We start from the raw sequence: 20,593 nt of genomic DNA, 5'->3' as shown, positions 1-20,593 counted from the left end.
TAAAATTTATCAGATTATTATAATATCTACCTATTGGCTATTCTTAATTCTAATAATAAAAAGGAAAAGCTTGTTTTCCAATTTTATATAGACATGGACCACACCAAGGGAAAGGTCACCATGGGAGACTTTTTTACGCGGATCGTCGCGCAACTTGTAGTTTAATAATAAAGTTAAGAGGATACCACAGCGGCTAGAGAAATGAAAAAAAAGTACGTGTAATATCTATAGCTGTCTCCCTTACCTCAAGCCTATACCGCAGAACGCGATAGAGACAACTGCAGAAAATCCAGAAAATCAACGATTCGTTGTCCCCTGATTCCTTCTCCAAAACTTAACCGATTTAAGTACTTTTTTCATTAAAGATTAAAAAAAGGCTTGAGCTGTGTTCCTATGTTTTGCTTTTTTTGTATAATCTATCCAAATCTGTTTTCTGGTCGTTTAAACACAGTGGAAAATCTGGCCATTTTTTTGGGTTTTTGAACGTTCATATCTTATTTAATAATTAAATTATGAAAAAAAAGAAAACATAGGGACATTGTATTAGTGGCCGTAGATATTCAGGAAAAAAATTATAACTCTACTAGCATTATCCAGGGAGGAAACAGGGGACAACGTTGGTATGGAAAAAATGGCGGTGTGGAATCCTCTTAAGGATTATTGAAATGAAATTCAAACAGACATCAAATAAGATTTATTCGATATAGAATCACAACAATAATAACATTTTTGTAAGATTTGCACATCTATAAAATATTTGAGAAAAAATTTATTGTACAGGTCCCAATACACACATTTATAATAATAATATATGCATACTGAGTATGGCTAAGCCACACATCAATTTTTAGTACCTAAAGTTATAAACCATAACAAAAGTTATAACAAGCATGTTTGTTTGATTTTAATTTATTCAAATTATAATTTATAAGGAACTGTATTTTGCCAAGAGTGAATCAATTGAGGTTTCATCAAGTTGGAGGGCTGAGTAATAATATGTTTAAAACATTTAGGGCCTGTTTCACCACTTCCTGATAAGTTCCGGATAGGCTATCCACCACTTAACAGATAAAGTATGAAGAATCTGTCAAAAAAGTGGATAGCCTATCCGGCACTTTATCAGGAAGTGGTGAAACAGGCCCTTATACACCTATAACAAAATGTATCTAAAAGTTACAGATCTATTAGAGACTGTTTAAACACTGAGCAAAAAACAGGCCGTAGAGTATAGAGGTTCCAACAATGTGTTATAATGATCTGCTTTTCCGATCCATGACTAGAATAATAATGTATATAAATTATATAAATCTACCGAAAGTACCTAACATACTAAGGTTTAGCAATATTGTTTGTTTGATTGGTAGGCAAAAGACAATAATAAGCAAACCACCAAGTGAATTGCATTTACAAAAACATTTTATTTACGAAAAAATAATGTATAATTGCATTAAATTTAATAAATCTCACAGCCAACCTTTATTACAATACCCTAAATCTCACACCATTAATTTAAAAATGTTGTTTACGTTTTTAGATAATCTTGAGCCATATAAAAATTGTAAATGTTAGTATGCAATATCAATATGTATTTTGGACATATATTTACGCGACTTTACCCTTACCTTCACATTTACTCCCTGTATTACATAGTAATTAGTTACAAAGATTAATATAATCTTTAACAAAATAAATCGCAACATAATATGTTTTAGATTAAAGAATTCATTAGTTAGAGGATAGAAAAGAAAATACTTTATTTGTACAACTTAAAACTAAACTTAAACTTAAAAAACACAATATAAGAAAACTATGTACAAATAGGCGGTCTTACTACTAGCAGCAGTTTCTGCCAGACAACCTTAACGTTTTAGAGCCTTGACATATAAACAGTTATCTGGCACATCAATCACATACATTAATTCGTAAAAGTTATAATGTAGGCGGATGCGGGTGCACGCGTCGGAAGACTGCCGCGGGCCAGATTTAGTTCTCTTCCCCCGCATTGGGGGCGCTGATTCCGCTTCAAATAGGCACAAAAAGCAGGTGGGATATCACAAGTCCAGCGTACTTGTATAATGGAGGTCAGTGACCGTTACCGTCATGTATCGCCGAGTACAGTATAGCAGCGCTGATGATGGGCGCCCGCGGATTCGTGGCCCGCGGCGGTCTAACGCGTGCGCCCGCATCCGCCCGTGTTTTAGCGTTGGCCCTAAAACTCTGTTTCTAACATAGACTCTCATAGATGATAGTGTGGCGGTACCCACAATTCGCCTAACATTCCTGCATCGCGCTATCGAAGTTTCGGAGAACGGCAAGATATATACAACGTCTGAAATGACGTCAGTGGGCTTCGGCCTGACCGAGCATGCAATCTCGCTCGGTCGGAAGATCTTCCTTTTCGGCCGCCACGAACAACGTTAAAATAGACTACATTAAATGCAGACATCAAGGAGATATTTCTACTACTGACGACATATAAAATTAATGAAATTTAAAAGCAATAGCTTTCCTGCTGTGTGCGTTATTTTCCTCTAATAATAATTTTCAATTATCTTCCACATCAATGACTAATTTAAATGAACCATCGGAGTCTACACACTGTAAAATATTGGCAATGTCCCCATGAACCATCTGTATGACCGGAGAGGCCAAAAACGCCATGCCGTCTATAAAACTGCCTGACCTCTTTGTGGATATTTGGCCTACGCTTTCCATCAGTTCGATGCTGTACCAGCATAATATAGCGTTTGCGTAACCGTCGTCAATTATCGGTAGGTTAATAACGTCAGTAGAGAGATTGAAGCAGTCACCTAAAGGTACCGAATCAGTAAATGCAGTATATTCCAGGTGAGCATAGTCAAGGCAAAAGTTTTGGGACACCTGATACTTATTGATGTGTCTTCCTACTCTATAGTCACCTATGTTTGCATCACAGACCCTGTTGTTAACGTCTAACCAGTGACAGTAAATAATCTGACCCATTAATGTGACACTAGACGGCATGAACAGGCCACCGGGTGCCAGGTGACTGTTCCTCAAAGCCAACCCTATATCCTTCATACGAATATCAATATCGCCACTAATGTCTAACATGTTAGAGAAGATAACGTGATATTTATCATTGTGAAAACCATGCCTGGACCAATTATCTCCTATCAAGTATGTAACATTGGTTGTATCTAAGTGATTGGCTTTGAATACCATATCGAGGAATTCTTTATCTTCCTCAGTTTTAGCATAGCACTTAAGGTTCCGCACGCCTCTCTTTAGCATAAGAAAGCCGAAAATCGGGAATGGAGACAGATCGAGAATGTTCATTTCGGACATTTCTGCCATCTGACCGAGGTACACACAAACCACTCCGATACAATTCACTATTGCCTTAGTGTACTCAGTATCATTTAAGAATTTTAAAGTTTCCGGAGAAATTATTGTTATGTCGTAAGTTGCATCTGTCAGCATGGTAACTTTACCTTCATTTAGCAGAAAATGTAAGTCAACATTTTGGTTCTCTTTAATACTTCTAGGAATACAATCAAAGAATATCGCCTGTTGCCATGCCCTAGCTCTATATTGAGATCTTGGGTCCGTTGTGATAGTTACATAGTCTGAGAGATACAAGTTAAACCAACCAACAATAAGATCTACTCTGCCATTTTCTAGAGCTCTCAACTCTACATTTATGGGTTCAGCGTGTTGCAGTTTGTCTCGTATATCATTAAGGTTATTGAAGTCTACTGAGACCACAGACTTGGATTCTGTTACATACTTTATGTCCTTGTAGAAGTCAACATCTTCGCAGTCGTAAGGCTCATCATTGAGTATGTGCACATTGCAGTCACCGATATTTAACAGTGATTTAGCTGCAGAGTGTAAATGATATTTCGCATTAAGCAAATCAGAATTCACACCCATCACAAAAAACTCAGCTTTTGCAGGTATAACTTTTGCATTTTTTGACAGCAAATTCTCCCATGCATGTGATAGTGACTGCAAAATGTGTTCACCAAACAGGCCTGCATCAAATACCTCAGTTATTAGTAATGACCTTTTCCCCCCTATATCTTTGTAGTTCATAGTTGTAGAGAGTTTGTTGACGACTACAACAGCCAACAGCAGCTTATTTTCCTCTAAAATAGTATCTGTCAGTGCTGTCATAACCTTGGAGCTATCGCAAGCTGTTATGGCCATTGGGTTCTTTTCGGTGGCATACATAGACAGGAGGCCAGTTCCCGTGCCAAGGTCTAAAATACTTTCTTTTAATGGTACAATTGTGTCGTGTATTGCTACTCGATAGCAGTCATTTCGTCGTTTATCATTCAGCATTCTGAAGTGCCATCTTTCCACCATCAAATTCTTGAGGGAATTCAAATTTTTTTCAGCATCAACGAATCCCGGGTCAATTTCTAATGCCTTCTGAAACTGTGTCCATGCCTCTTCGTAGAATCTATATTTAAAAATATACTTACCGATTTCATTCAACAAGTGTATACTGCCGGGAAAGGCGGTGATCGCTCTGCTAAAGTTACCGAATATATCTTCAACGTTATTACTGACGGCCAGCAATTCATTTACTTTGAACAGTGTAGCCCTAAATTCTGGCTCGAAAGCAATCTTCAGGTGGGGACTTTTGTTAAAAGCTGCTAAGTAAAGATCGTAAGCCTTGCTGTAGCATCCGTTGTTACAGAGGTTGCGAGCATATGTGATGTATTCCCGTCCAGAAGCCACTGTAAACATGTTAAAAAATTAAAATATACACCTTATTTAAATTTACGTCGTTGTTATTATTTTTGATTACTTTTTTATCAGCACCACTGGAAAACCGAAAACAAACGATCAATACAATAAATTTTTTTTTTTTTTAATTTATTGGGAGCTGGAAACGAGTCCTTTGCTCCAAAAAAAATACAATAATAATACAAAATACAACAGATTAAAATTAAAAAAAAAGGAATGTCTTTCTTCTATGTTGGCTCTCACCACAGGCTCTCACCAATGTTCACACTTAGCACTATTTACAAAAAAAAAAAAAAAAAAACAAAACACTACGGTACCTATACTCGGCGCGGCGAATCTTGATCCCTATGACACTGACAGTTAATAACATTGTAATGTCGTCACCATTAAATTAGGATCATAATAGAGCCGTCTAAAAATGCCATTTATAAATTTTACGTACTTTATGCCATTACAATGATATTCCGTTGGAACTTTTAGCAATTCTTAACATTTACAAGAAATTATCTCAGCCTGAAATTACGTTTACGTCCTGCAAAACTTACGTTGTGTGATGACGTAAGTTTTGCAGGACGTAAACTTAAATTCAGATTGAGATAATTTCTTGTAAATGTTAAGAATTGTTAAAAGTTCTAATGGAATATTATTGTAATGTCATAAAGCTACGTAAAATTTATAAATGGCATTTTTAGATGCATCCAATATGATCCTAATTTAATGGTGACGACATTACAATGTTATTAACTGTCAGTGTCATAAGGATCAAGGTTCGCCGCGCCGATTATATTTACAATTATTTTTAAACTTTTTCCATCGTTGAGCATATATAACGGTATAAACATTTGAAGAAATTGTAATTAGACAGTAAATCTTCTGGGCGGCGGGGTACACTTATATCTTCATCTTTACAAATTTTATCTATTTCAGAGCAGAGTAAAATTCTGTCCAGACCTAGTGCTTTGCAATCAAAGATTATATGTTTGAGGTCAGCATCATTTTCTAAGCATTTGGGGCATTTTGCATCATCTAAAATTCTTAATTTATGGAGGTGGGAGGGGACCAAGCAATGTCCAAATCTCATCCTTGTTATTACTGATATGAATTTTCTTGATTCAAACTGTACAGTGTAATACCATGGGATTGAAAAATCTTTCTTTATGTCACTGTACCATTTACCCTTATTAACCTTTACTATATTCCAGATTCTTTTCCATAGCTCAAACATTTTATCTTTGACAGTCAAAAAGAGGTCTGTAAATGGCACTTTTAAGATGTCCTTATGATCCTCATCTGGTGGTCCTCTAGAGGCTGTATCCGCCCTCTCATTTCCAGCAATTCCTCTGTGGGAGAGAACCCATAGAAATTCAATATTAATGTTATTAACTTATTACTGACTAATTCATGTAGAATGTTTTTGATCTTAAAAATTAAATAATTACTTTTGAAACTTAAATTACTATTATCTAGAGCTACTAACACACTTTTACTATCTGATATTACAAGAAAATTATTTACATACGACAAAGTTTTTATATATTGTAATGCCATATAAACAGCATAACATTCGGCTGTGTAGATAGAACACATATTACTGATTATAAAACATTTGGTAACATCCAGAAATTCATCATAATAAGCCGATTTAACCTCATCTATAGTTTTCGACCCATCTGTATAGATTTTGTAAAAGTCTGTTTTCTTTTCTATAAAACTGAGAAAGTCGGTCTTACCATAGATGTCTCCAGTTGTTAGGTACCAAGAAGTTTACATTGTTAGGTACCTACCAAATATTTTTTCTCTAGAGAACCTTCAAAGTTGTCATAAATTGGCCATAGATCACTAGAATAAATGTCATTTGTCATATTTAAAACCAACTGTAAGGGTGAGGGATAGCTCATTGTGTGAATGTGGCTTGGATGAAGGCTCTCCAGACCATATATTTTTTGCTTGCGAAAACAACCTTTCATTGTACGATTACCTTCCTCCTAATATTCCTCGTCCCACTAATCTTAAATCTATTTTATCGTTAGTATATTCTCCATTTATAGACATCTTATGCTCGTTCATTGCTCATAATCACATTAGGCTCTAGTTGTAATATGAATTCTCTTCCTTTTATATTTAATATAAGTAGATTGTATTTATGTTTATGTACTCTGTGTATCTTTAAAGGCTAAGAAACAATATTTTGCTGTACTTATTTGCTTGTTCTGGTTTTTTCTGTTTCATTATTTTATCTTGTATTTGCATGGTCGCATGAAGTCATCACCCGTGCCCGCTGCATGGCAATCAGTTTACGTTATAAGTTATAACTGTTCACATTTTTCGCCTCAACTCTGACGCTGGCAACTCCTAAATGGGGAGGCTTACGCCAAAAGAAGAAGAAGAAGAAGAACAAAGTCGGCAGCCATTAAAAAAGAAGAAGAAGAACAAAGTCGGCATCTGTGGCAAAATCCTTGTAGAAATAATTTGTGATGTTATTACAGAAGAATCTAATAAACTAGTTATTTCCTCAGATACTTTAAGTTTTCTTACAGGAAGTGAGGACTTAATTGCAATCATCTTAACAAAGTATTTCTTAGCTAACATGAGTCGTCTCAAGAATAAAGGAGGAATATAAGTTTCAACTTCCATTGAGTTTATAGGGGTGGATTTCATCGCACCAGTTATAATGCGCAGTGCTTGATTTTGAATGATATCTAACTTTTTTAGAAGACTAGCGCTAGCATTAATATATGCTAAGCAACTATAGTCAAAGTGGCTCCTAACTAAACTTTTATACAACATTGAGAGAATTTTTGGATCAGCGCCCCAAAAAACTCCTGCTAAACATCTCAATATATTGAGTCGCTTGTAAGCTTTATTACATATATAATCTATATGTACATTAAATTTAAGTTTGTTATCTAAAACTATACCTAGAAATTTATGTTCATTTACTAGTGAGATGATTTCATTATTACATTTAACTTGAACATTACATTGACTTTTACCAAAAGTCATAACTGAGCTTTTTGAAGAATTAATATTTAGTTTTAGTTTGTTATTATAATAATTTAACAGTTGCTTAAGAGCTAAATTAATATTACAATTGGCCGAGCGTAGTAGACGATTAATACAATAGATAACTATATCATCAGCATATTGTAGAACATTAACACCTAATACTTTTACATATTTACAAATTTGTGATGTATATAAATTATACAGGATTGGAGACAATATCGCTCCTTGCATTAAGCCTTTATGTGCAAATTTTGGACCATGTAGTATATCATTAAATTTCACATAGACAAGACGGTGATTTAAGAATCTATATATCCAATTTAAAAACCTACCAGGAATCCCCAATTCACTTAAAACCTTAATAAGTACAGACAAATTAACATTATCATAATATGCACCTTGCACATCTAAAAATACACAAATTGCATTTGAATGAGCCATTATAGAATTCTTAATCCATACTAATATTATAAATGCGAAAGTATCTCTGTCTGTCTGTCTGTCTGTCTGTCTGTCTTGCTTTCACGCCAAAACTACTGAACCGATTGCAATGAAATTTTGTATACAATTATTCTAGAGTCTGAGAAAGGACATCCATACTAATATTATAAATGCGAAAGTATCTCTGTCTGTCTGTCTGTCTGTCTGTCTTGCTTTCACGCCAAAACTACTGAACCGATTGCAATGAAATTTTGTATACAGTTATTCTAGAGTCTGAGAAAGGACATAGGCTACATTTTGATGTGGGAAAATATCTTATTTCCATGAAAATATCTATGAAAATGAATTCGCATTGCGCGTGGCCAGCGCTCATCCCGGGGGTCCTGGGTTCGAGTCCCGCAGGCGGAACAAAAAGTTTTCAATGTTCCTGGGTCTTGGATGTGTATTAAAATAAAATTTCAAAAATCTTAAACATATTTTATGTATAATACTAGCTGTTGCCCGCGACTTCGTCCGCGTGGACTTTAGTTTATAGCGCGCGGTGTCAACAAAATTTGTGTCAAATTTAAAAACTTTCCACCGGATACTCGGAAAAAATCTGTCAAAAATAGAAATCCAAAATCCAAAAAAAAAAATGGCGCCCCTTTTTTACAAATAATATAATATTTTTACATCCAACCCACATTTTATGTTTCTGTAAAAAACATTAACAGCTATGTTAAATTTTCTATCTATCAAGCCATCATAATTATAGTATTTAGTCTGATTTAATATTCTTTTCACAGTATGTACTTTGAAAATTATTTTTCAGACCCTTTGATTACAAATTAAACAATATTTTGTTAAAATCTACACGACGGAACCCTAAATTAGACCCTTGTATCAACAACTCATCGAAACATCTTGAATTGTTTATAAAAACAGCCGTGATTTACGACCCAAAAAAACCGGTTTCGTATAACCCACAAGCAAACTTCGTCATTAGTGCTATACAAATAAAGTTCAAAATGGCGCGACCGGCAGAAAATAGCCGTTATCTGTGAACTTTTGTTCTCAATTGTTTAGAAACGTAATGCATAATATTGATATAAATTGTCTTAGAGACATTGTGTAATAACTTGTATAAGCGTTTTACGTAATTAATTTACAAATATATGAAGCAAATCACGTCCAAATCACCAAAAACTAAACCAAATTTTCGAGTGTAACCTAAAAGTTTTTACGATGTATTTCTTTCAAATGATTATCTAAAATAATTAATTATTAGTAAATTTAGGTATTTTACTACTTACATTCGTTAAATCAATCCATTATTTCAAACAAATTACACAACACTGCAGAACACACACGAAAAATTTCACGATTTTCAAATGACTGAAAAATATTCGTCGACCACAGATTGTATAATATTTTGCATTCAGAATGTGGCAAATGTATCATAGATCGTAACTAACCCAACTTCTTCATACAAAAGTAGTCTCTAAATCAGCTAAATACGAAATTTAATCGAATGAAGAGCGCGGCCCACTTGGGCCTTATGGTGCTTGACGGAATGGCGCTTGACATTTAGCGCGGCCCAAGTGGGCCTTATGGGGATTAAGGAGTTAAATTTATAAGGAAAAAAAATTTGTGGAATCAATTATTTATCAACCATAAGGATTAACATTTTTTGAAAACATGATTTTTTTCGATTTACATTTTTATCAACCAAAATGCAGAGCAATAAAACAGTACTCAATAGGTAGGTATAAATATTTTTATATTATTATAAGGCACAGAACGTTTTTTTTACAGGTTTTTTTTTCTAATGGCAACATTTGGTTTCAGATGGCAACATTTGAACCTACAAATGGCAACCTGGGCTGAGTATACTCTCTGTGGTATACTCTGGCAACACTGAATTTTAACAACCTAGTACCTACGTGCAACGTGGGCAAATGTTTTGATCGGTCTGGCAACGCTGGGACCTGGGTATTGATTTTATGTAATGGACTTGCTCTTTTTGGCGGGAAGAGGAAGGCGCCTTTTTTGAACAAAAATTTGTTAAAATTTTTATTTGCTAGTTTTCTTACATAAAATAAAAGGAAAAACAAACAAAATGCAAGGTGAAAGCGATGGAGATGATGCAAGTAGTTACAAATCGTCTTCATCAAAGAAAAGAAAAATTTTCGACAGCCCAGGCGATAAGTATAAACCATTTCAAAAGCCTTCTTACACAAGAAAATATCCCGATACTACCTCCAATGGAGAATTCATAGTCTTCGTAGAGCATTGCAATAAAGACACCAAAATAGGGAATATGAACCCCCTAAATTTATCAAAAATTTTCAAAAATGCTAAAGGGGTCCATGAAAGATCTAGAATAAGCGCCCGCAAAATAAAAATAATATTCAAACAAGCGGCACTAGCAAATGATTTCCTCAATGCCCAATTTATACAAGAGAATAACTTAAGAGCATATATCCCAGCTGCCTCTGTGGAAAGGGTTGGGGTAGTCAGGTACATTCCTAAAGAAATTAGCAATAGGGAGTTATTTGAAAAAATAAGTAGTGATCTTGATATTATTGGTGTACGTAGGTTTATGAAAAAAGAAAATAATACATTTGTTCCGTTAAATACTATTACTGTTACTTTTTCTGGCACTGTATTACCACAATGCATTTTCTTAGATGGATGGAGATATAAGGTTCATAATTATATACCTCCAGTTTTACAATGTTTTAAATGCTTACTTTTCAATCACTCTGCAAAATATTGTTTTAATGAACAAGCATGTTCTAAATGTGCAGAGAATCATTCTTATAAAGAATGCACATCAGAAGTTTTAAAATGTAAAAACTGTGGAGGTAATCACCTAGCTATTTCTAAGGAGTGCCCAATTAAGGCTTCTAAAATTAAGAAAAACATATCTTTGAGAGTTAATAATTCTACTTATGCAGACATAACAAATAATTTAACATCTTTCCCACCTCTTACAAAAGCTAATCCTCAAAATGTTAAAATTGTTCCAGAAAAGATATCAGCCCAGGACATTATTAATAATCAAAAAATTTTAGAAGCCATAATAAGCACTATTGTAAGTATAGGAAATTCTAATGAGATTAAGACTACAACACATATTGAAGAAACATTCATTAAAAACTTTAATAAGTAATGGATAGTATTAATATTGTACAGCATAACATCCAGAGTTTAAATAATAAAAAACCTTTACTTCAATCACTCTTAATAGATAAAGAAATAGATATAGCTTTATTAAATGAAACATGGCTTAAAACTTCAAGTCCTCGGGTTCATTTCCCTGGGTATAATTTCATTTATAAAAATGCTACAAATGAACACGGAGGAGTGGCAATAATTATTAGGAATTCTATAAAGTATGTGCAGCATCCGACTCCAAATTATCAAGATATACAGACTATTGCCATAACCATAGAAACAGGTATAGGTTCCATTACAATCCTTTGCATTTACAGTCCACCTAGAAACAAAATTAATAAAACAAAATTAAAAAGAATAATTAATAATCTTCCTAAACCTATTATCATATCGGGTGATTGTAACGCCCATCACATAGCTTTTGGTTGTACAATAAATAATACAAGAGGACGAGACTTGTATGAAGTTATAGATGAATATAATTTATGTATTTTAAATACAGGTTGTGCTACTACATTAGGCAGACCAAACAATAACACTTCTGCAATTGATGTTACACTAGTGAGTCCAGAGTGTCCAGACTATTGTGAATGGCATGTCGGTGACGATCCGTTGGGAAGTTATCACTTTCCAACTTTTACAAAACTTAATACTTCTCCTATGCAATATGACATAAATAAAAATGTAAATAAGTATTTATTCAAAAAAGCTAACTGGGATAAGTTCTTTAATATGTCAAAAGATCTATTTCAAGATTTTGAATATAATTTACAAAATCCTTTAGAAAGTTATAATCATTTCTGTGATCTACTAAACACACAAGAGATGAATGTGTTCCAAAAATTATAATAACTAATTCATCTAAAAAATTTAAAAAAAGGTACCTGCTCCATGGTGGAATGATATTTGTGATAGGGCTGTAAAGGATTGTAGAGAAGCTTTGGAAAAATATAGAAGTAATTTAAGTATGGAAAATTATATAAATTATAAGAGATTAGATGCACTCAAAAAAAGGATTATAAAAGAGGAAAAGAGAAAAAGTTGGCAAAATTTATGCTCTACATTTAATAGATACACCCCAGTCACGAATATTTGGAATTTTATCAAAAAATATAAGCGTGTAGATTCTAGCATACATAGTAAATGTGATAGTTTTGTACCAGAATTTTTAGACAAATTTACAAATGATGAAGAATGTGAAAGTTCATTAGAAGATATATTTAAAAGTAATAATGATAGTGAATATTTCAACTTCTTTATGAAAGATTTTAGCTGGGATGAATTTTATAGTTCCATAATGTCAAGAAGAGATTCTACTCCTGGACTGGATAATTTTCCATATTTAATGATTAAAAACTTACCTACACAAAAATGCACAAGCAGTTCTTCTTAAAATCATGTTTTCCTGAAAATAAAAGTATTTTAAAATATAAATAAAAAGATAAAAATTAAAATAAAAAATAAATTTAGACTCCATTTTACATAGGGTTGCCATCCGTCCGGAGTTCCCCGGATTTGTCCTAGTTTGAAGGGCGTCCGGGAACCGTCCGGCCGGGTTTTTGAAAAGCGTCCTTGTGAAATCCAAACACTTTTGATGAGAGAAATTTAACTTTTAAGTCATGCAGCAATAAACGAAAGATAAAAACTCGCTAAGCAAACACACGGTTTCTTGCACGGACTTGAGTTAGTCAGATTTTTACAAATTCTTGTTAGAAAAGCAAAAATTGGCAAGACGTTATCGTAAATACTGTTTAAGAGGTGTCCTAGGAAATAACCACATTTCGGCCAAATGTCCGGGAATTTTGTCGTGCCTGACCGGCAAAGGGAATTTGGGTGATGGCAACCCTAATTTTACAACACACTTGTTGAGTCTTCAATCAGTAAAATTGGTTTTTCAAATAGGTCTATAGGTAGCTTCTTCGATTAAAACAATAAAGAGGACTTACCAATAGATTTAAAAACAAAAGTATTAGAAAACCACGAAAAAAATTCCTTTGCATCGCACTACACAGTGCACACAGTCACACACAAAGAATTTATTATTAAAACAGTACGTATTAACTATTTGCTCTGTGGTCACAAAGTTTCTTCCATTTTTGTTTACATAAAATTACTTTTATGTCGGCTGTACACTCTCGCCGAGACACAGCGAGGCGGCCCGAGTGCGAGAGTGTAAATGGGTGCGCTCGCCTCGTCTCGCCTGTCTCGGACCCTCACGGTCCGGTGTCGGTATTTGCGTCCGACACAAAGGGTCTCGCGAGGAAAGCGAGCGCATTACTGTACACTCTCGCGTTTTTCACTACTAGTCGCGCCGCTAGACAGTGCAGAACAGAAAAATAACAATAATAAACGTCATTATCAGTCATTATCTGTGAGAAATAAAATTAATTATGATTATAGATCTTTGGATTACAATGATATCTTTCGATGCATAGAGAAAAATAATGGTCCGTCTTCTTTGAGTTCATAACTGCAATTGAACTAAGCGAGAATGTACATGATCGCACTCGGGCAAGGGGCTCTCGCACGAGACTCTCGCCCGAGAGCTCTCGGCGAGAGTGTACAGCCGACATTATGAGTTTTATCTCTACCTTTTGTTGGTAGAAATATGGGTACAATTTGTTTGTCTATTATATATTAAGTATTGTTTTCATTTGGGAATAAAAATGCGTTCAAGATTTTGATTTTGTTCAATTCGATGAGTTCAGTTCATCTGCGAAATATATTCGATATTTTTACCGATGATCGCGCGACAAGTCGAAAAGTTGCCAAAAAGTTACCATTTGAGCTCGGTTGCCATTTGGTTGCCACGAAGGGTCAAATTTTGCCAAAATGGCAACCAAAGTTGCCAAATGGCAACGCTGTTAAAATTGCCCTTTCCGACAGAAAATCGCCCATAACCAGTAAAACAAATTCCTGTAGGGGAATCTAAATAACCTTAGCTTGACACCCTCACCTCCGCGACGGTAGCGAAACGGCGAAGCCATAATATATAATATTTACTGGTATGTAGAATTTGTTTAAGTTAGGGTCAGTAGAGTTAGGCCGTGTATATTCAGAAGCTTGGCTCTACAGACTACATGCGATCTCATTTGTTTTTCACAGGGTAAAGCTTATGTGGTCGTCTCAGCAATCTTTTACAAGAAATTGGTACTTTTTAACTGACTTCCGAAAAGGAGGAGGTTATAAAATATGTTCGTCTGTTTATATTTTTTCATAGTCTATATTTCACTTAAAATAGCGGGTAACACCGCGGGGAACAACTAGTATCATATAATTTTATATTGAGTTGATTAGATACTTCTCTCTTTAATGTTAAGTTACGTAATTATTTCATTCAGAGTGCCATACTACAAGTATCATAGTATTGTTACTATATGATATAATATTATTATTACTGTAATTTTATTTCAGTAAAGAAATACTATTAGTATTTGTTTTCAATATTGCCCATATTTTACCGGTTCCAAGACCCTTCCGCCCTTTTTTCAAAATAATCCTAAAATTGCCCATGGCGTGGGCAATTGCCCACGGTCTGGCAACACTGTCAATTCCGAAAGAACGTGTCAACGTTAATTTCACGTTGTGTCAATATGACAGAAAATTTTTTTAACACTTCTGGCCTAAAGCCTAAAGGCTTCTGTAGTGAATACCACAGAGTACTTTTTTATAATATGGTGAATACCTTATCGACGGAGAGCTGCCGAACAAATCGGTCAATGTGGCTTCAGCTGTTGGCGCGAGCCGCGAATTTGAAAGTTGAAACACAAAACATGAAAATATTTACATAGGAAAACAGTCTACATCGTAAGATGAATAAGAAACACAATCGCATTTATGAGTCGTATTAGATGAATAAGAAACACAATCGCATTTATGAGTAAAAAATACTTCGTACTTTAAAGTACATATTTATTTACACGATTTTGCTCCTTATTTCCATACAAATCCAGATTGAATTCCTATGCAAATATTTTCAAGGTGCCTTGCGGGGCTCGGGCCTCGGCGCGTAACTTGCATTTAAACTGCGAGTCGCAACCAAGTCGCAACTTGCAAGGCCTGGCGCCCGAGGAGCGGGTTGCCACTTGCCAGTTGATACTACCATCAAATACTTGCAAGTATTTGAAAACCTGGTTGTCGACCCTGGTATTTTTACGATATATCACATCCCTATTCAGCTGTATTAAAACTCCGTTAGCTACTTCCCTGAACAACTTTTTCTGATACAGCTCGACAAGGCTTTAAATGAACGTGGCGAGAAAATGGAACTAATGCTGCCATCATACAAAAACGTCATTTTTGACAGTTCTCCTTTACCAGCAGCAATGAGTTCTCTCACGATCATATTATTATAATATGATTTTTTATGCATAACAATTATTATAATTAGCAATAACCCAGGCCAGAGCAAATAGACTTTAGATAAAAAAATATAATTATTTTTTCAAAAACGGTTTTAATACAAAAGTCTTCATTTTATAACGTCATACTAACAATATTATATTATGCCCATTTTTACTGCATAGCAACGTAACAAATTTAAAATACATTTTGCTAAGGCCTGACAACAGTACACCATGGTCCACACAGTATCTTGGCATCTTGAGAAGCAATAAAGCATTTTTTAAAACTCTCACTATTAGATTTATCTGGAGAAAGCCCTAGCTGACCATATTTATTAGATCCGGTTGTCCAAACTGAATTGTCCTCTAGTAAAATAGCAGAATGTCGAGTCCCACATGCAATATCTTTGACATTTATCTCAACTTCTTTTCCATTTTGGTCATGAATTGTTACCAATGTAGGTACACCAGAAAAATTATCATCATCTTCAAACTTCACGCCTATCTGTCCAATGTCATTCCACCCCCAAGCATACAAGTCCCCAGACTCACTTAGAGCCAGTGTGTGCCATCCATTGGCACTTATTTTAATTATTTTTATTCCGGCCAATGCTTTTACTTCAGTTGGTGTTTCTGTATTTTCTAGATCCCCATGTCCAAGCTGCAAGCGTCTGAAAATATTAAATGTATGAGCCATGTTTAAAGTTTTTTTTCATCTGAAAAAAAATTTAAACATAGCTTGAAGCTTTATTTTTATTTTTCATTAATGTTACCTGCCATTTCCCCAAGTATATACACTCCCAATATCTGTAAGCAAGACATAGTGTTCATATCCACACTCAATATCACAGACTTTGCCCATGCAATGATTTGTAGCAATATAGCATGGCAAATACCCAGTATACACATTGCCTTCTTTTGTTAAAAAAGCACACAAGTCACCTGATACTTTTGCTTTTATAATATTGTCATTAGTTTGCAATTGATTCGAAACAATATTAAAATTGGGACTCTCAGTAATGCATACTCTTTGAAAATTTTCAGTCTTTATATCTAGAATCCATATATAATTGTTATTCTTATAAATCATGACTATTTTGTAATCATTACAGGCCAAAAGTAGGTTCGAGTCTTCTGTGTTATTTTCTGGTAAAGGTAATGTAACAAACTGGCTATCTCTGCCTTTCCATGAACCGGATATGAAGAATTTTTCGGCAATTTTCAAAATATTATAGGACCACGAAATACACACTATATCAGCATCTAAATATGTCTTATCTTTAAGTTTTCTAGAAATTTCTTGTAATTTGTATAAGATTTTATCACATAGAAACCACTGGTTGAATAAATTTGCACCAGCTACAAACATTTTAAAGAACTAACGTATTACGTACATAGGTCTATTCTATATAGTTTGTGCATAGGTCAAACCAGCAAAACTTTCAACAAAACCACCAAAAAATCATTAATTAAATGCCGTACCTCATGGAATTAACATACATATTAATTCCATGCCGTACCTACATATGCATTTTTATAATATATACCAAAACAAATTCAGAATGACACTTGACAGTTGCAGTGTTGCTATTTGCTAACTATATTTTTACCAACCCACAAAATGCGGCAGCGTAAAGCGCTTATTCCACTTATCCAGTTATCCTAGCTAGGATCCTAAAAAATTTAGTCAAGTGGATTAACATTTAGCGCTTATTCCACTTATCCCTAGCTAGGACTGCCTAGCTAGGATAAGTAGAATAAGCGCTTAATCCACCAGAAACCACTAAAACCTAAATGGCCTCAAACCACCAATACTAAAATAACGTAAAGCATAGAGGAAAATAATACACGGGGCAACGTAAAGACAACTAGTAACTACTACCTACCTGAATATAATTTGAAAATAAAACACAACAATACCATGTATAATACCACATAATTTGCACTTAGCTACTGGAGTCTGGAACTCTGGACCACCACTATTATACTATCTACTACTTTATAGTAGAAAGTTTCTACTACTTGCAACCAATAGTCCTGGGTCACGTAACCAACAATCACAAATTTGGGTGTACTGTGGCTTGGGCATTATTATTGTTATCTATACCTACTATTTCACGCATAGATAAAGTATTATAGTATAGATGTAGTCTTAGCCCGTCATCGCGTAGGTAGCCATTTTGTGCTTATTTTCATACAAGTAGTGTGCGTTTATTTTCTTGAATATTTCTATTTGTCGATTATTTTGAAGCACATTATGATACAGGAAAGAAAGTCAATTAGTTCATGATATCGATTAACTAGGTATAGTTCAAGTGATAAGAATCCGTAAACACACGTAAAAAGCCTTGCAATTTTTAAAGCCAAATTATTATTTTTTTTTACATGAAATACAAAAACAAACACTTTTATTACATGAAATATGCAGACCGACTCCTTTGTTATGTCCTACTAAGTAGGACATAACATTACACGCTTTTGACGCTTATACACCGATATAAGGCTCTCTCCAGTCTATAGTACCCACTGACCTCCATTATACAGTACTTGTATAATGGAGATCAGTGATAGTACCTCAATGATTTCACGTAATAAATAATTAACTACAAAAGCTAGTGGTTTATGATCCGTTTATTTTTTTATCCGTTTTATCCGTTATGCGGCAAACGCGTAACTCACGATCGAATGTCAAACAAAAACACACTCGACCATAGCTAAATTATTATTGAAAAACCGTTAGACGGTTGGAGAGTAGTGCTGTAACATCGAAATCGATTAATCGAACACTCGATTGTTTTTTTTCGAGTGTCGATATTTTTTAATCGATTGTAAGGGTTTCGATTAATTTAAAAAATCGTTTTTTTTTATTTATTTTCATTAAAAATGGACTAAAAATTTAATCGATTGTAAGGGTTTCGATTAATTAAAAACATGATTTTTTGAAAATCGATTTTCGTAAAAAATGGGTTAAAAAAAATGCACAACGATAATAATCAAGTTTTCACTTCTGCCGGCACTCCCGGAGTGCAACTCGTCTTTTTTTTATATTATTTATTTATATAATATTGTAAGTAAAAAAGAAAATTATTATTTGTAATATAACCATTAATTTATGTATTTTTGGCGGCTTACGACCTCGAGTCAGAGAGAATTCAACTCGAGCGAGTTCGAGTTTACGCCCAACTCGAGTTAGTTACTCGCAAGCTACGAATAATAAAAATTAAAAACTAAGGAATCGTAACTCCCATTAAATTTGGTTCCTTTTGATCTGTCATGTTAATGTAACGTCAGCCTAGCACCGCTCAAGATCACCTAAATATTGCAAATGTATTGAAATGTGTATTGTGTACCTAAAGGTACGTGCATCGCGACAGTCGTAAGCACGGAGCTAATACGGAGCTAATACTTCGTATGAGCTCCGTGGTCGTAAGTCTGTCAAAGAGAAACGGTGCCATACATTTTCATATAATGACTATTGCAATGAATAAGGAAACAGACTATTGTCGCGAGCGGCCGACGACAGTCGTAGGTCGCGTGCGGCTTTACAAGTATTGTGGAGCATGTTTTTTGACGGAGCTACTTTTCCTTTTTTATTATTCGTAGCTCGCAAGTAACTCGAGTCCATCACGAGTCGATCATCATTCATCACTACACAGACTACACTACACAGATTACTAGTATATATTTGCTACACTCAATGAATAAGGAAACAGATGGAAGCGACATAACTACAAAAAAGTGTGGCCGGCGCCATATTGCCAAGAACTAAACATGGCGGCCTATAGTGATGGGACACTCGGTTGATATTTGTCGAGGATATCGATAAGTAAGATGTTATAAGTGAGCTATTAAGGTTAAAATCTTTTAAATAACTGATCAGATTCTTCACCTTATATTTTTTAAATTCGATAAAAAAGTACATCACTAAACGTCAAATCTACTAATTTCTATGTTGATTAAATATCGAAAATCAAGCCATGTTATATTCTATTCTATCACAAATCTTATTTATTGTCTAATTATTAACTAAATTAGCACATACGAAATCAAGCCATCGGTAAAATAACAAAAATTTTAGTAAAAATATAAACGTACCGATCCAAGGACAAACTTTTTTAAATTTCTTCACTTTGACGGACTATAAATTAATTTTAAAAAAAGCAAATTGGTCGAAAAATTTGACCGATATATCAATATTTTTTTCGCGATATATCGAAACCGATATTGATATTTTTTCAAATATCGATGTATCGATATATCTATATTTTCTTTCAATTTCGACATCCTTATAATGCGACACTTTGACAGTTTATGTACCTCGGCGGACCGGCCACGGTATTTTGATTTGGTAGAGACCATTATGCCGCATCCACTTATAAAAGTCAATGGCTACACTACAATCTACATTTTCCGTACACTTCCACAGTTGTTGCCAGAACTTTTCCCCCTAGATTTAGGGGGTTTTCGACCAAGTTAGGGGCAAAACAGGGGGAAAAAAATATTTAGGGGATTTTTTAGGATAAATTCAAAATACACGTCAATACAGTTTTTTTGCCAAATATCACGTTCCTTATATATTTTTACCATCTTTAAGTTACTTGAGCGCCACAACAACTAATCGAAGTCGAGATTCGAGATGTTGAAAAGATGAATGTTCGACATGGCTATAAATGAATATATCAATGATGTCAATGGGCGCTGATGGTAAAGGAGAACCGTCAAAAATGACGTTTTTGTATGATAGAAGCGTTATTTCTTTTTCTCGCTACGTTCATATAAAGCCTTGTCGACCTGTAATAAAGTTTAGCAATATATTTTTATTGAATATTAAAAGAAAAAGTACGGTAATCTAGGGCAGGGGTTCCCAAACTGTGCGCCGCGGCGCCCTGGTGCGCCGTGAAAATGCA

At 34.5% G+C, this 20,593-nt stretch overlaps 3 protein-coding genes across 3 annotated transcripts; 1 reads left to right on the top strand and 2 right to left on the bottom strand.

Moving 5' to 3' along the window:
- Nucleotides 1–2,540: 2,540 nt before the first annotated feature.
- Nucleotides 2,541–4,851, bottom strand: LOC121729701 (protein arginine N-methyltransferase 9-like). The gene is made up of 2 exons (XM_042118298.1): nucleotides 4,799–4,851; nucleotides 2,541–4,727 (listed from the first exon to the last, which is right to left on the bottom strand). Coding segments are annotated over exons 1-2 (2,184 nt in total). The 5' UTR covers nucleotides 4,800–4,851; the 3' UTR covers nucleotides 2,541–2,544.
- Nucleotides 4,852–10,251: 5,400 nt separating this feature from the next.
- Nucleotides 10,252–11,290, top strand: LOC121729522 (the record flags this gene model as incomplete). Its single annotated transcript, XM_042118062.1, has 1 exon — nucleotides 10,252–11,290. A coding segment is annotated over exon 1 (1,008 nt), but the record flags the coding sequence as incomplete, so codon positions are not given.
- A 4,420-nt stretch (nucleotides 11,291–15,710) lies between these two features.
- LOC121729700 (PH, RCC1 and FYVE domains-containing protein 1) lies at nucleotides 15,711–17,074 on the bottom strand. The gene is made up of 2 exons (XM_042118297.1): nucleotides 16,460–17,074; nucleotides 15,711–16,357 (listed from the first exon to the last, which is right to left on the bottom strand). The coding sequence occupies exons 1-2, from the start codon at nucleotides 17,053–17,055 to the stop codon at nucleotides 15,898–15,900; spliced, it is 1,056 nt and encodes a 351-aa protein (XP_041974231.1). The 5' UTR covers nucleotides 17,056–17,074; the 3' UTR covers nucleotides 15,711–15,897.
- Nucleotides 17,075–20,593: the final 3,519 nt, after the last annotated feature.

Source organism: Aricia agestis, chromosome 8 (genome assembly GCF_905147365.1).
Source record: "Aricia agestis chromosome 8, ilAriAges1.1, whole genome shotgun sequence".
Lineage (NCBI taxonomy): Eukaryota > Metazoa > Arthropoda > Insecta > Lepidoptera > Lycaenidae > Aricia > Aricia agestis.
This window is presented reverse-complemented; position numbering and strand designations above follow the sequence as displayed.

What these genes read in the sequence shown, in the direction of transcription:
- LOC121729700 (XM_042118297.1), bottom strand. Translation starts at nt 17,055, where the DNA reads ATGTTTGTAGCTGGTGCAAATTTATTCAACCAGTGGTTTCTATGTGAT. An exon ending in TATACTTGGGGAAATGGCAG is followed by an intron (nt 16,358 to 16,459) that starts GTAACATTAATG and finishes TAATATTTTCAG; the next exon opens with ACGCTTGCAGCTTGGACATG.